The 15,243-nt window shown below is 50.2% G+C and overlaps 1 protein-coding gene across 1 annotated transcript; it reads right to left on the reverse strand.

Annotated features, from left to right (window-relative positions):
• Positions 1-486: 486 nt before the first annotated feature.
• On the reverse strand, positions 487-9,537 carry LOC115769117 (mucin-6-like; the record flags this gene model as incomplete). Its single annotated transcript, XM_030713822.1, has 2 exons — positions 487-3,814; positions 6,424-9,537. Coding segments are annotated over 2 exons (6,442 nt in total), but the record flags the coding sequence as incomplete, so codon positions are not given.
• Between the last annotated feature and the right edge of the window lie 5,706 nt (positions 9,538-15,243).

Consider the following 15,243-nt stretch of genomic DNA (forward strand, 5'->3'; position numbering starts at 1 on the left):
TCTGCCTCAGCATGCGGCGACCTGTCCAGAGTAGAAGCCCGTTCTTCGCTGATTGCAGATGGACTCGTGTTAACAGTCGTTACAATTGTGTGCCTAGCAGCAGCGGTTTCTTTCTTAGTGGCCATGAAAGACGCACTAATACTAAGCTTATCCCATTTGCGCGATTTCACCTCTGCCTGTCCAGCAGGAGTGGTGAATTGCACAGCTGGGGATGAGCATCTTTATTCAATCGATATCGTGGACATTATAATTGAATTTGTTGGCGCCACAATTTTGGCTCTAACTGGTCAAAACTTATACTATAAGTATACATTTTTATTAATGTAAGGTAAGTAGTAGTAGTTGTTAATTATTTATATTTAAAATTTTTGTTTTATTTTCAGCAGAGGTTGTGTAGTTGGCCTTCAGGCTTCGAGTAGCAGAGGCAATTTTACGTTGCTCACGAGGTCGCGACTAGGAGGCGACCAGTAGACTACAACAGCCTTATTATGGCAGGCAACACTCAGCTTCCAGCACTTCTGTGTCTGATGTGTCGGAAGGTGTGCTGCCGGCCGTAGTTAGCGTTGTGGCGTGTGCGGAGTGGCTAGTTGCTGCTAGTGCTGAGTTGCCTGGTGTCTGGTGAGTAGCGTTGTTGTTGATGTTGTTGTTGTTGTTAATATTTTGCTTCCTTCTTCTTTCAGCTGTATTTGGAGTCACTAACATTAGTGCAGCCAGAGGACCTGGTGCTGAGAAGCTAGCGTTGTGCTCGGGAGCCCTTGGTGCGTTTACAGCCGCCCGTGGCAAGATGGCTGGTTTAGTTAGTGTGGCCACCGCCAGTCCAGGCGACTCTGCCTCAGCATGCGGCGACCTGTCCAGAGTAGAAGCCCGTTCTTCGCTGATTGCAGATGGACTCGTGTTAACAGTCGTTACAATTGTGTGCCTAGCAGCAGCGGCTGTGGAGCCTGCCGCAGGTGGCGCATTGGCTGGTAATGTTTGTTCGGCCTCAGCCTGGCCTGCCTGCTGTCCAACAGCGGGGAGTGTCTTGCTGACTGCGAGTGTCGCTATTACTGACGGTGCCTGATCGGTCTCCATCGAGCAGCGGTCTTCGATGGTTGTGTGAGCTGTGCCTGTCTTGTGTGTCGGAGCTGTATTAATGTCTTGCTTCCTTCTTCTTTCAGATGTATTTGGAGTCACAGATATTAGTGCAGCCAGAGGACCTGGTGCTGAGAAGCTGGCGTTGTGCTCGGGAGCCTTTGGGGCGTTTACAGCCGCACGTGGCAAGGTGGCTGGTGAAGTAAGTGTGGCCACCGCCAGGCCAGGCGACTCTGCCACTGCATGCGGCGACCTGACCAGTGTAGAAGCCAGTTCATCGCTGACTGCAGATGGACTCGAGTTAACAATCGTTGCAATTGTGTGCCTATCAGCAGCGGCTGTGGAGCCTGCCGCAGGTTGCGCAATGGCTGTTGATGTTTGTTCGGCCTCTACCTGGCCTGCCTGCTGTCCAACAGCGGGGGGTGCATTGTTGACTGCGAGTGTCGCTAGTACTGACGGTGCCTGATCGGTCTCCATCAAGCAGCGGTCTTCGATGGTTGTGTAAGCTGTGCCTGCCTTGCGTGCCGGAGCTGTATTAATGTCTTGCTTCCTTCTTCTTTCAGATGTATTTGGAGTCACAGATATTAGTGCAGCCAGAGGACCTGGTACTGAGAAACTGGCGTTGTGCTCGGGAGCCTTTGGAGCGTTTACAGCCGCACGTGGCAAGATGGCTGGTGAAGTAAGTGTGGCCACCGACAGGCCAGGCGACTCTGCCACTGCATGCGGCGACCTGTCCAGTGTAGAAGCCAGTTCATCGCTGACTGCAGATGGACTCGAGTTAACAATCGTTGCAACTGTGTGCCTATCAGCAGCGGTTGTGGAGCCTGCCGCAGGTGGCGCAATGGCTGTTAATGTTTGTTCGGCCTCAGCCTGGCCTGCCTGCTGTCCAACAGCGGGGGGTGCCTTGTTGACTGCGAGTGTCGCTAGTACTGACGGTGCCTGATCGGTCTCCATTGAGCAGCGGTCTTCGATGGTTGTGTGAGCTGTGCCTGTCTTGTGTGTTGGAGCTGTATTAATGTCTTGCTTCCTTCTTCTTCCAGATGTATTTGGAGTCACAAGCATTAGTGCAGCCAGAGGGCCTGGTGCTGAGAAGCTGGCGTTGTGCTCGGGAGCCTTTGGTGCGTTTACAGCCGCACGTGGCAAGATGGCTGGTGAAGTTAGTGTGGCCACCGCCAGGCCAGGCGAATCTGCCACAGCATGCGGCGACCTGTCCAGTGTAGAAGCCAGTTCATCGCTGACTGCAGATGGACTCGAGTTAACAATCGTTGCAATTGTGTGCCTATCAGCAGCGGCTGTGGAGCCTGCCGCAGGTTGCGCAATGGCTGTTAATGTTTGTTCGGCCTCTACCTGGCCTGCCTGCTGTCCAACAGCGGGGGGTGCATTGTTGACTGCGAGTGTCGCTAGTACTGACGGTGCCTGATCGGTCTCCATCAAGCAGCGGTCTTCGATGGTTGTGTAAGCTGTGCCTGCCTTGCGTGCCGGAGCTGTATTAATGTCTTGCTTCCTTCTTCTTTCAGATGTATTTGGAGTCACAGATATTAGTGTAGCCAGAGGACCTGGTGCTGAGAAACTGGCGTTGTGCTCGGGAGCCTTTGGAGCGTTTACAGCCGCACGTGGCAAGATGGCTGGTGAAGTAAGTGTGGCCACCGACAGGCCAGGCGACTCTGCCACTGCATGCGGCGACCTGTCCAGTGTAGAAGCCAGTTCATCGCTGACTGCAGATGGACTCGAGTTAACAATCGTTGCAACTGTGTGCCTATCAGCAGCGGTTGTGGAGCCTGCCGCAGGTGGCGCAATGGCTGTTAATGTTTGTTCGGCCTCAGCCTGGCCTGCCTGCTGTCCAACAGCGGGGGGTGCCTTGTTGACTGCGAGTGTCGCTAGTACTGACGGTGCCTGATCGGTCTCCATAGAGCAGCGGTCTTCGATGGTTGTGTGAGCTGTGCCTGTCTTGTGTGTTGGAGCTGTATTAATGTCTTGCTTCCTTCTTCTTCCAGATGTATTTGGAGTCACAAGCATTAGTGCAGCCAGAGGGCCTGGTGCTGAGAAGCTGGCGTTGTGCTCGGGAGCCTTTGGTGCGTTTACAGCCGCACGTGGCAAGATGGCTGGTGAAGTTAGTGTGGCCACCGCCAGGCCAGGCGAATCTGCCACAGCATGCGGCGACCTGTCCAGTGTAGTAGCCAGTTCATCGCTGACTGCAGATGGACTCGAGTTAACAGTCGTTGCAATTGTGTGCCTGTCAGCAGCGGCTGTGGAGCCTGCCGCAGGTGGCACAATGGCTGGTGATGTTTGTTCGGCATCAGCCTGGCCTGTCTGAAGCATACTCTGTGCCACTGGCGTTGCCGCTGCCACGGAACTCGGCAGTGTCTGAGCGATGATGTTTCCAGCATTAGAGCTTGTGGCTGGCAGTGCCATGGACCACAGAGCGTGGTCGATCTCATCAATTTGGGGAGCCGAGGAGTCCCTGTCTGTAACTCCGTCATCCGGATCGTGCACAGTCGGCGTACCAGTCGCCGCAGGCGGCAATATGGCAGTTGTGCTTTGGCTGTCCGCCGTCAGGCCATGGCGGCCGGGAAGGACACTCACAGTGCTGTAGTTGGTGTTGTTGTTATAGTGTTGAACTGTGTTAATCAGTGCCCTTTCTCTATTTCCAGGCTCATTTGGGCTCGGTGGCAATATCAGTGGATCAGGGTCCAGATGTTCGGGACGAATTTGCTGGGGAATTTGCGAGTCTTCGACAGAAGCGCTTAATGGCAGTTGGTCAACAGTTAAGTCGATAATTGCAAGTATACCCGAGACAAGCAATGTACTGTTGTTGTCTAAATTGGAATTTGTTGCAGTTACAGCCGGAGAAAGCACGTTGTCTGAAGTTTGGGCTGCGTTTAGTATACGCGCACGTCTGAGGGCCACCTGCTCTCTGTATCGTTGCAGTTCCAATCTGCGTTGTTCCGCAATCTGATGATGCGTTAATCTGGGCCTTTCACTGCGCCCATAAAGCAAGTGTTGCCTTAAAGTGAGTGGTCCAAACATGGGCAAATAAGCGCGCGGCGGTGATGCCTCTGGTTGCTGCGGTGGAGGCCGTTCTTGTGGCGGCAGGCATCTGTCTATCATTTGCAGATATCTTGGACGTGCTAGTCGCTGCGGAACGTACGGGTAAAGTGCCAACTTCCTGGCCTCGGCATTACAGTGTGTTAACAATCTCTTCGTGTATTTGGAGCAGGCACTACTATATACTTTTTCGATTAATGGGATACGCAAATCTGCGTGCAGAGTGCGATTGCTAACATACCACGGAGCGCCTGTTATTAGTCTGAGTACTTTGTTCTGAATAGTCTGCAGCTTGTCAAAGTGCGTCTGGCTGACTAGTGGGCCCCAGACAGGTAATGTGTACTGCCATATTGGTGCTATCAATTGCCTGTAGAGGATAATCTTTGTTTTAAGCGGCAGTTTGCTGTTGCTATTTAGTAGCCAGTGCAGCTTTTTGATCCTCGACTTAAGTTTGGAGACTGTTGCCGATACTTGGGAGCTTAGCTGCAGTTTAGCGTCGAGACATACACCCAGGTATGTGTGCATTTGTTTGTTGGCGAGTATGTGGCCTTCCAGGATTGGCGTAGGCGCCGATTCAGTGCGTCGCAGCGTGTGGAGCACGTGCGCTGTTTTCGAGGTGTTGATTTGTATGCACCACTTCTTGGCCCATGAAGAGAATCTATTCAGGTAATTGTTCATTGTGATTATGGCAACTCTGTCTGATCTGTGTGCCGACATGATTGTTTTTTTCTTTCTTAGTGGCCATGAAAGACGCACTAATACTAAGCTTATCCCATTTGCGCGATTTCACCTCTGCCTGTCCAGCAGGAGTGGTGAATTGCACAGCTGGGGATGAGCATCTTTATTCAATCGATATCGTGGACATTATAATTGAATTTGTTGGCGCCACAATTTTGGCTCTAACTGGTCAAAACTTATACTATAAGTATACATTTTTATTAATGTAAGGTAAGTAGTAGTAGTTGTTAATTATTTATATTTAAAATTTTTGTTTTATTTTCAGCAGAGGTTGTGTAGTTGGCCTTCAGGCTTCGAGTAGCAGAGGCAATTTTACGTTTCTTTCTTAGTGGCCATGAAAGACGCACTAATACTAAGCTTATCCCATTTGCGCGATTTCACCTCTGCCTGTCCAGCAGGAGTGGTGAATTGCACAGCTGGGGATGAGCATCTTTATTCAATCGATATCGTGGACATTATAATTGAATTTGTTGGCGCCACAATTTTGGCTCTAACTGGTCAAAACTTATACTATAAGTATACATTTTTATTAATGTAAGGTAAGTAGTAGTAGTTGTTAATTATTTATATTTAAAATTTTTGTTTTATTTTCAGCAGAGGTTGTGTAGTTGGCCTTCAGGCTTCGAGTAGCAGAGGCAATTTTACGTTGCTCACGAGGTCGCGACTAGGAGGCGACCAGTAGACTACAACAGCCTTATTATGGCAGGCAACACTCAGCTTCCAGCACTTCTGTGTCTGATGTGTCGGAAGGTGTGCTGCCGGCCGTAGTTAGCGTTGTGGCGTGTGCGGAGTGGCTAGTTGCTGCTAGTGCTGAGTTGCCTGGTGTCTGGTGAGTAGCGTTGTTGTTGATGTTGTTGTTGTTGTTAATATTTTGCTTCCTTCTTCTTTCAGCTGTATTTGGAGTCACTAACATTAGTGCAGCCAGAGGACCTGGTGCTGAGAAGCTAGCGTTGTGCTCGGGAGCCCTTGGTGCGTTTTCTTTCTTAGTGGCCATGAAAGACGCACTAATACTAAGCTTATCCCATTTGCGCGATTTCACCTCTGCCTGTCCAGCAGGAGTGGTGAATTGCACAGCTGGGGATGAGCATCTTTATTCAATCGATATCGTGGACATTATAATTGAATTTGTTGGCGCCACAATTTTGGCTCTAACTGGTCAAAACTTATACTATAAGTATACATTTTTATTAATGTAAGGTAAGTAGTAGTAGTTGTTAATTATTTATATTTAAAATTTTTGTTTTATTTTCAGCAGAGGTTGTGTAGTTGGCCTTCAGGCTTCGAGTAGCAGAGGCAATTTTACGTTGCTCACGAGGTCGCGACTAGGAGGCGACCAGTAGACTACAACAGCCTTATTATGGCAGGCAACACTCAGCTTCCAGCACTTCTGTGTCTGATGTGTCGGAAGGTGTGCTGCCGGCCGTAGTTAGCGTTGTGGCGTGTGCGGAGTGGCTAGTTGCTGCTAGTGCTGAGTTGCCTGGTGTCTGGTGAGTAGCGTTGTTGTTGATGTTGTTGTTGTTGTTAATATTTTGCTTCCTTCTTCTTTCAGCTGTATTTGGAGTCACTAACATTAGTGCAGCCAGAGGACCTGGTGCTGAGAAGCTAGCGTTGTGCTCGGGAGCCCTTGGTGCGTTTACAGCCGCCCGTGGCAAGATGGCTGGTTTAGTTAGTGTGGCCACCGCCAGTCCAGGCGACTCTGCCTCAGCATGCGGCGACCTGTCCAGAGTAGAAGCCCGTTCTTCGCTGATTGCAGATGGACTCGTGTTAACAGTCGTTACAATTGTGTGCCTAGCAGCAGCGGCTGTGGAGCCTGCCGCAGGTGGCGCATTGGCTGGTAATGTTTGTTCGGCCTCAGCCTGGCCTGCCTGCTGTCCAACAGCGGGGAGTGTCTTGCTGACTGCGAGTGTCGCTATTACTGACGGTGCCTGATCGGTCTCCATCGAGCAGCGGTCTTCGATGGTTGTGTGAGCTGTGCCTGTCTTGTGTGTCGGAGCTGTATTAATGTCTTGCTTCCTTCTTCTTTCAGATGTATTTGGAGTCACAGATGTTAGTGCAGCCAGAGGACCTGGTGCTGAGAAGCTGGCGTTGTGCTCGGGAGCCTTTGGGGCGTTTACAGCCGCACGTGGCAAGGTGGCTGGTGAAGTAAGTGTGGCCACCGCCAGGCCAGGCGACTCTGCCACTGCATGCGGCGACCTGACCAGTGTAGAAGCCAGTTCATCGCTGACTGCAGATGGACTCGAGTTAACAATCGTTGCAATTGTGTGCCTATCAGCAGCGGCTGTGGAGCCTGCCGCAGGTTGCGCAATGGCTGTTGATGTTTGTTCGGCCTCTACCTGGCCTGCCTGCTGTCCAACAGCGGGGGGTGCATTGTTGACTGCGAGTGTCGCTAGTACTGACGGTGCCTGATCGGTCTCCATCAAGCAGCGGTCTTCGATGGTTGTGTAAGCTGTGCCTGCCTTGCGTGCCGGAGCTGTATTAATGTCTTGCTTCCTTCTTCTTTCAGATGTATTTGGAGTCACAGATATTAGTGCAGCCAGAGGACCTGGTACTGAGAAACTGGCGTTGTGCTCGGGAGCCTTTGGAGCGTTTACAGCCGCACGTGGCAAGATGGCTGGTGAAGTAAGTGTGGCCACCGACAGGCCAGGCGACTCTGCCACTGCATGCGGCGACCTGTCCAGTGTAGAAGCCAGTTCATCGCTGACTGCAGATGGACTCGAGTTAACAATCGTTGCAACTGTGTGCCTATCAGCAGCGGTTGTGGAGCCTGCCGCAGGTGGCGCAATGGCTGTTAATGTTTGTTCGGCCTCAGCCTGGCCTGCCTGCTGTCCAACAGCGGGGGGTGCCTTGTTGACTGCGAGTGTCGCTAGTACTGACGGTGCCTGATCGGTCTCCATTGAGCAGCGGTCTTCGATGGTTGTGTGAGCTGTGCCTGTCTTGTGTGTTGGAGCTGTATTAATGTCTTGCTTCCTTCTTCTTCCAGATGTATTTGGAGTCACAAGCATTAGTGCAGCCAGAGGGCCTGGTGCTGAGAAGCTGGCGTTGTGCTCGGGAGCCTTTGGTGCGTTTACAGCCGCACGTGGCAAGATGGCTGGTGAAGTTAGTGTGGCCACCGCCAGGCCAGGCGAATCTGCCACAGCATGCGGCGACCTGTCCAGTGTAGAAGCCAGTTCATCGCTGACTGCAGATGGACTCGAGTTAACAATCGTTGCAATTGTGTGCCTATCAGCAGCGGCTGTGGAGCCTGCCGCAGGTTGCGCAATGGCTGTTAATGTTTGTTCGGCCTCTACCTGGCCTGCCTGCTGTCCAACAGCGGGGGGTGCATTGTTGACTGCGAGTGTCGCTAGTACTGACGGTGCCTGATCGGTCTCCATCAAGCAGCGGTCTTCGATGGTTGTGTAAGCTGTGCCTGCCTTGCGTGCCGGAGCTGTATTAATGTCTTGCTTCCTTCTTCTTTCAGATGTATTTGGAGTCACAGATATTAGTGTAGCCAGAGGACCTGGTGCTGAGAAACTGGCGTTGTGCTCGGGAGCCTTTGGAGCGTTTACAGCCGCACGTGGCAAGATGGCTGGTGAAGTAAGTGTGGCCACCGACAGGCCAGGCGACTCTGCCACTGCATGCGGCGACCTGTCCAGTGTAGAAGCCAGTTCATCGCTGACTGCAGATGGACTCGAGTTAACAATCGTTGCAACTGTGTGCCTATCAGCAGCGGTTGTGGAGCCTGCCGCAGGTGGCGCAATGGCTGTTAATGTTTGTTCGGCCTCAGCCTGGCCTGCCTGCTGTCCAACAGCGGGGGGTGCCTTGTTGACTGCGAGTGTCGCTAGTACTGACGGTGCCTGATCGGTCTCCATAGAGCAGCGGTCTTCGATGGTTGTGTGAGCTGTGCCTGTCTTGTGTGTTGGAGCTGTATTAATGTCTTGCTTCCTTCTTCTTCCAGATGTATTTGGAGTCACAAGCATTAGTGCAGCCAGAGGGCCTGGTGCTGAGAAGCTGGCGTTGTGCTCGGGAGCCTTTGGTGCGTTTACAGCCGCACGTGGCAAGATGGCTGGTGAAGTTAGTGTGGCCACCGCCAGGCCAGGCGAATCTGCCACAGCATGCGGCGACCTGTCCAGTGTAGTAGCCAGTTCATCGCTGACTGCAGATGGACTCGAGTTAACAGTCGTTGCAATTGTGTGCCTGTCAGCAGCGGCTGTGGAGCCTGCCGCAGGTGGCACAATGGCTGGTGATGTTTGTTCGGCATCAGCCTGGCCTGTCTGAAGCATACTCTGTGCCACTGGCGTTGCCGCTGCCACGGAACTCGGCAGTGTCTGAGCGATGATGTTTCCAGCATTAGAGCTTGTGGCTGGCAGTGCCATGGACCACAGAGCGTGGTCGATCTCATCAATTTGGGGAGCCGAGGAGTCCCTGTCTGTAACTCCGTCATCCGGATCGTGCACAGTCGGCGTACCAGTCGCCGCAGGCGGCAATATGGCAGTTGTGCTTTGGCTGTCCGCCGTCAGGCCATGGCGGCCGGGAAGGACACTCACAGTGCTGTAGTTGGTGTTGTTGTTATAGTGTTGAACTGTGTTAATCAGTGCCCTTTCTCTATTTCCAGGCTCATTTGGGCTCGGTGGCAATATCAGTGGATCAGGGTCCAGATGTTCGGGACGAATTTGCTGGGGAATTTGCGAGTCTTCGACAGAAGCGCTTAATGGCAGTTGGTCAACAGTTAAGTCGATAATTGCAAGTATACCCGAGACAAGCAATGTACTGTTGTTGTCTAAATTGGAATTTGTTGCAGTTACAGCCGGAGAAAGCACGTTGTCTGAAGTTTGGGCTGCGTTTAGTATACGCGCACGTCTGAGGGCCACCTGCTCTCTGTATCGTTGCAGTTCCAATCTGCGTTGTTCCGCAATCTGATGATGCGTTAATCTGGGCCTTTCACTGCGCCCATAAAGCAAGTGTTGCCTTAAAGTGAGTGGTCCAAACATGGGCAAATAAGCGCGCGGCGGTGATGCCTCTGGTTGCTGCGGTGGAGGCCGTTCTTGTGGCGGCAGGCATCTGTCTATCATTTGCAGATATCTTGGACGTGCTAGTCGCTGCGGAACGTACGGGTAAAGTGCCAACTTCCTGGCCTCGGCATTACAGTGTGTTAACAATCTCTTCGTGTATTTGGAGCAGGCACTACTATATACTTTTTCGATTAATGGGATACGCAAATCTGCGTGCAGAGTGCGATTGCTAACATACCACGGAGCGCCTGTTATTAGTCTGAGTACTTTGTTCTGAATAGTCTGCAGCTTGTCAAAGTGCGTCTGGCTGACTAGTGGGCCCCAGACAGGTAATGTGTACTGCCATATTGGTGCTATCAATTGCCTGTAGAGGATAATCTTTGTTTTAAGCGGCAGTTTGCTGTTGCTATTTAGTAGCCAGTGCAGCTTTTTGATCCTCGACTTAAGTTTGGAGACTGTTGCCGATACTTGGGAGCTTAGCTGCAGTTTAGCGTCGAGACATACACCCAGGTATGTGTGCATTTGTTTGTTGGCGAGTATGTGGCCTTCCAGGATTGGCGTAGGCGCCGATTCAGTGCGTCGCAGCGTGTGGAGCACGTGCGCTGTTTTCGAGGTGTTGATTTGTATGCACCACTTCTTGGCCCATGAAGAGAATCTATTCAGGTAATTGTTCATTGTGATTATGGCAACTCTGTCTGATCTGTGTGCCGACATGATTGTCGTGTCGTCGGCGTAGGTCGCCAGGAGCATCCCCTTCTGACCATCACCAGTTTGAGTTTGCGGTACCGGCATGTCGGATGAGTAGATGCTGTACAAAACTGGTCCCAGAACGCTGCCCTGAGGAACGCCAGCCCGGATGAGTTTGTTGCCAGAGCGTACACCGCCGCTGCATTCGACTGTGAATGTTCTTTGAGATAAGTAACCTCGAATCAATCTGTATAAGGAATCTGGTAAAACTTTACTCAGTTTGTTTGTTTACCGTTCGACACAAGGGAACAAACGCAATGTCGGTCTGGATTCCAGAGCCCAGCTCCATGCCTGGTTGACAGACAGAGAAGTGGGGACTGGGATCCAGACTGTTTTTTTTTTTTATTCATTTAATACCTAGAGTACTTACAATGAATTAAGTGACATGTTATATACAATTCAAGTGAAGTTTCCCAGCCTTGGCATGGGGATTGCTGTCAAATTAATTATTTGAGGATTGGGAAAATCCCCAATTGTCTGGAAGCTACCCAGTCTGATAGCCGTTGCATCTGGATGAGCTGGAGCCGCCAGCGTGACCACCGTTGATCCTGCCGCCAGATGCCATTGGTGTGGGTGCTTGAGAGACGTAGCATCAAGGCCTTTTTCCATTGTATGGGATGTCGCAGTCTGAATTTCTGTAAGTAGGCAACCCTTTGGCAACGAGTTGTATGAAGCCATCTGATTGGTTCGTTAGCGTAACGCAATCTTTGCTTTATCTGCCTTTCAGCCAGTCGCAATTGGATGAGTTGCCGTGTCCTGCAAGTAGTCCTAGTCTTAGGCCCTCGCTGTGGTACAAGTACATAGAGGTTGGCTGCCATCATGAACAGTGTAGCAAGTGTGCACATGGTGTTGCACACTGCTTCTTGATCCGCACTGGTGGCCACGTCCCGCTGCGTCTGTGGATTTGGATGCGAGCTTGGTGTCTCTGGACTGGGAGGAATGAGAGCTCCTGGCCTTGTAGTGGTAGCGAGAGTTGAGCACAGCTGTATATGAGACGGGCTGTTTCGTCTATCCTGGAGGTAGTTGGGCTGCACCACTGTTTGACTTAGCAGTTCTTGTATGTCAAATACAAGGTAGTCTCTGAGACTGGGTGGTCGTGGGAGCGGACGTGGCTGCCCATGAGAAGGTAGCTGGCCCTGCTGTGACCGCTGCTGCTGTGCTAGGCGACCCAGAGGTAGGTGCTTCCGAAGCATTTCAGCGTATCTTCTTCTGACACCTAGGTGACGTTGTGGGAGTCTTGCTTTAAGGGCAATATTTTTGGCTTCATCGTTGCTGTGGTTGCTGAGCCGAGCCCAGTACCTGGAGCAAGCATCCTGATACATTTTTTCCACCGGCACGACCTTCAGATCAGTGTGGATGCTTTGGTTTCGCACGTACCAAGGTGCTCCAGCAATGGTTCGCAATATCTTGTTTTGCGCAACTTGAATCCGTTCAAATTGGCCTTCGCATAGAAGTGATCCCCAGACCGGAAGTGCGAACTGCCATATTGGGGCTATGAGCTGCTTGTAGAGTGATACTTTGCATTTTAATGGTAGCTTGCTCCTTTCTGATATTAGCCAGTGCAGCTTTTTGGCCCTGTCTCTAACCCTGGCGACAATGGTGGTGACGTGGCTGCTCAAAAGAAGCTTTTTATCGACTTGCACTCCCAGGTATGAAATCCTTTCTTCTGTGGTGAGCCGTTGATCCAAAATTCTTGGGGAAAGAATTGGCATCTGCAAGCTTCTCCAAGTGTGCATTATGTGCTTGGTTTTGGTAATGTTGATGCTAATGCTCCACTTTTGTGTCCATGTTGTAATGGTGGCAAGGAACAGATCCAAATTGGCAATGGCATCTTCTTGCAAGTTTGCCGATGACAAGATGGCCGTGTCATCGGCATAAGTTGCCAGCATCAGTTTGCCGTGTCGTAGCGGTGCAGGTAGGGGCATGTCGGATGTGTATAGGGTGTACAGTACAGGCCCTAAAACACTACCCTGCGGAACGCCGGCGCAGATTTCTTTTAGGCTGGAATGCGTACCTCCACAGCAGTCCACAATGAATGTGCGTTCGCTTAGATAGCTATTCATAACTCGGTAGAGGACTTCCGGCAATAGCTGTTTGAGCTTGAATCGCAGTCCGTCATGCCAGACACGATCAAACGCCTCCTGTATGTCCATATAGACCGCAGAGCAGTATTTATTGTCCTCGTACGCTTCTAGTATAAACTGCGTAACTCGACCCAATTGTTGTTCAGCAGCATGCTCACGTCTGAAACCGAATTGGTGGCTCGGAATTGCATTGATGATGTTGTCCAATTGGAACATCCGGCGCAGCAGCAGTCGCTCAAAGATTTTTGAAAAGCCAGCGAGCAAGCTTATTGGCCTGTATGATCCAAGCTGATCAGAGGGCTTGCCTGGCTTTTGGATCATTGTTATTTTGGCACATTTCCACTTGCAAGGAAAGTGTCCAAAGCGTAGGATACCGTTAAAAATAAGCACTAGGTACAGTACAGCTGACTGTGGCAGTTCCTTGATCGTGCGATTATCGATTCGGTCAATCCCCGGAGACTTTTTTGTTTGCAGCATTTTGATTATAGCTTGTACTTCCCCTAGCGTGACTGGAGGGAAGCAGAGTTCACCTTGGGCCACAGGTAGCGATACTTGCATCTCGACATGGCTCTTGTCAGAGGGCAGCGTGGTGATCATTGGCCTAAACCTTTGTTCAAGGTGCTGCGCAAAGGCTTCGGCTTTTTCTTCGGTGGTCTTGCACCACTGGGAAGTCCCAGCTCCCTCAGTGTGCTTCCTCACTGGTAAATTAGGTGCGGGCTGCCTTTTGATGTTCCCCGTTAGCCGCCATAACTTTTGCATACTGTATCTATCCCTTGCATCGATAGATTCCAGCAACTCATCAAGTCTTCTCGCCTTGGCATGCTTGATTTCCCGGCTAATGTTGTTGGCTAATCTGTTGTGTGCTTGCCTAGCAGCCGGGTTGTGGTATGCCTGTATGTGGCGTTTAATCAGCCTCTTGGCCTCAATCATTTGTTGAATGCGCCTGTTGATTGTGTAGTTATATTTTGGTTGCCCTCGGTAAGGCTGGTGAGTTAGGTTTGTTGCAAATTTCGCTGCAGAGTGGATATTATTTTCCAGTATGTCTACCGCATCGTCAATATCTTCGCCACAGTGAAGCTCAGTGTTCAAATTGATGTGCATGTTTAGCCACAATTGAAATTTGGGTATGCTCGCATTTGCTGGAAGAAGATGACACTTGGGTTCGCCTTCTGCTGGCTTACTCAGTAGTTCAATCAGCAGCGGCAGGTGATCCGATCCTAAGTCATTGGATGTGCTTATTTTTAGCAGACCATACTGCACACCTTTATATACTGCGAAGTCAATGGCTGTCGGGGACTGCCGCGCATTATTTGGAAAGCGCGTTGACGAGCCAGTTGCCAGAATGTCAAGGTTTTGCTGCTGCACACTTTCAAGGAGTATATTACCCCTGCGATTTGATCTGCTGTTGCCCCACCAATAACTTCTGGCATTCCAGTCACCAGCAGCAATAAATTTAGCACCAAGCTGTCTAAATACGTAGTTGAAGTCTTGAACCAGCCAATGTTCCCGCGGGGGGCAGTATATGGCCGCAACATTAATTTTTTTTTTTCTGTTTTAGGTTGAGCAGGAGACCGGGTCGGATGAGACGAATGGGAATCGGGATCCAGGACACCGAGCATCGAGTACCGAGTACCGAGCGTCGGGCATCGAGCATTCGCATCGCACAGAGAGCGAGCGAGTGTTTGAGTATGCATGGTCGTGGTGGCCTGGAGGGCCCGAGACATGGCGAGGCAGCATTAAAGGTGCCTACTAGCTCATGCTCGTCAACCGCTCCAAACCATCACGGGTATGCAGACCCACACACAGGCCACTATCCTGCAGCGGTACGAGGTATCCCTTTGCCCACCGTCACACACCGAACCAATCCCCCCTCCAGAGTTTATTGACTTTAAATTATATATTACTATTTGCGTATAACGTTATAAATTTTGATTTCTTAAAAAGTATTTCTTAAGCTATACAATTTTTATGTGTATATGTGTGCATGAGGTTTTGATTTGAAAGTGTTATAAAGTTATATTTTGTGGTGGTGTGTGTAATTTGGCATAAGTTGTGAAGAGAATGTGTGTGAGCGCAGTATAGACAAATGAGTATATATATGGGTATTAAGTGGCCGAACTGACTCAGGAATAAATCATTTGTCGCAATTGCACACACCTTCGAGTGAATGCTCCATATTTTTTTTTTTTTTTTTTTTTTTTTTTTTTTTTTTTGTATGGGCTTGATGTGGTAGAGTTTTGTTAAGATTTTATGATTATTGTTTAGTGTAATATATAATTTAGGGTGAAAGTGCGGCATCAGCAAAACTAGTTCGCCATAAGCCAGCAGTTTTGATAGAGTTTCTTTTTTGTAAGAATGTATGTTTGAGAGAAATTAATTGTTTATATTTGCTAGAAAGTTGTGAGATGTAAATTTGTTGTGATATGTGGGAGTATATTGATGCGAGCGGATTTGTGTGTGTGCGTGCAATTTGTCTCCAGATGTACTCAGCGTATTAAATAGTTTTTGGCAAAAAATTGATACCGCTGTCATCATTCGTAGACTATGCAATTTTGACACATTGACATCGC

The sequence above is a fragment of the Drosophila novamexicana genome, unplaced genomic scaffold (assembly GCF_003285875.2).
Source record: "Drosophila novamexicana strain 15010-1031.04,08,12 unplaced genomic scaffold, DnovRS2.1 tig00002350-arrow-arrow-pilon, whole genome shotgun sequence".
Taxonomy (NCBI): Eukaryota; Metazoa; Arthropoda; class Insecta; order Diptera; family Drosophilidae; genus Drosophila; species Drosophila novamexicana.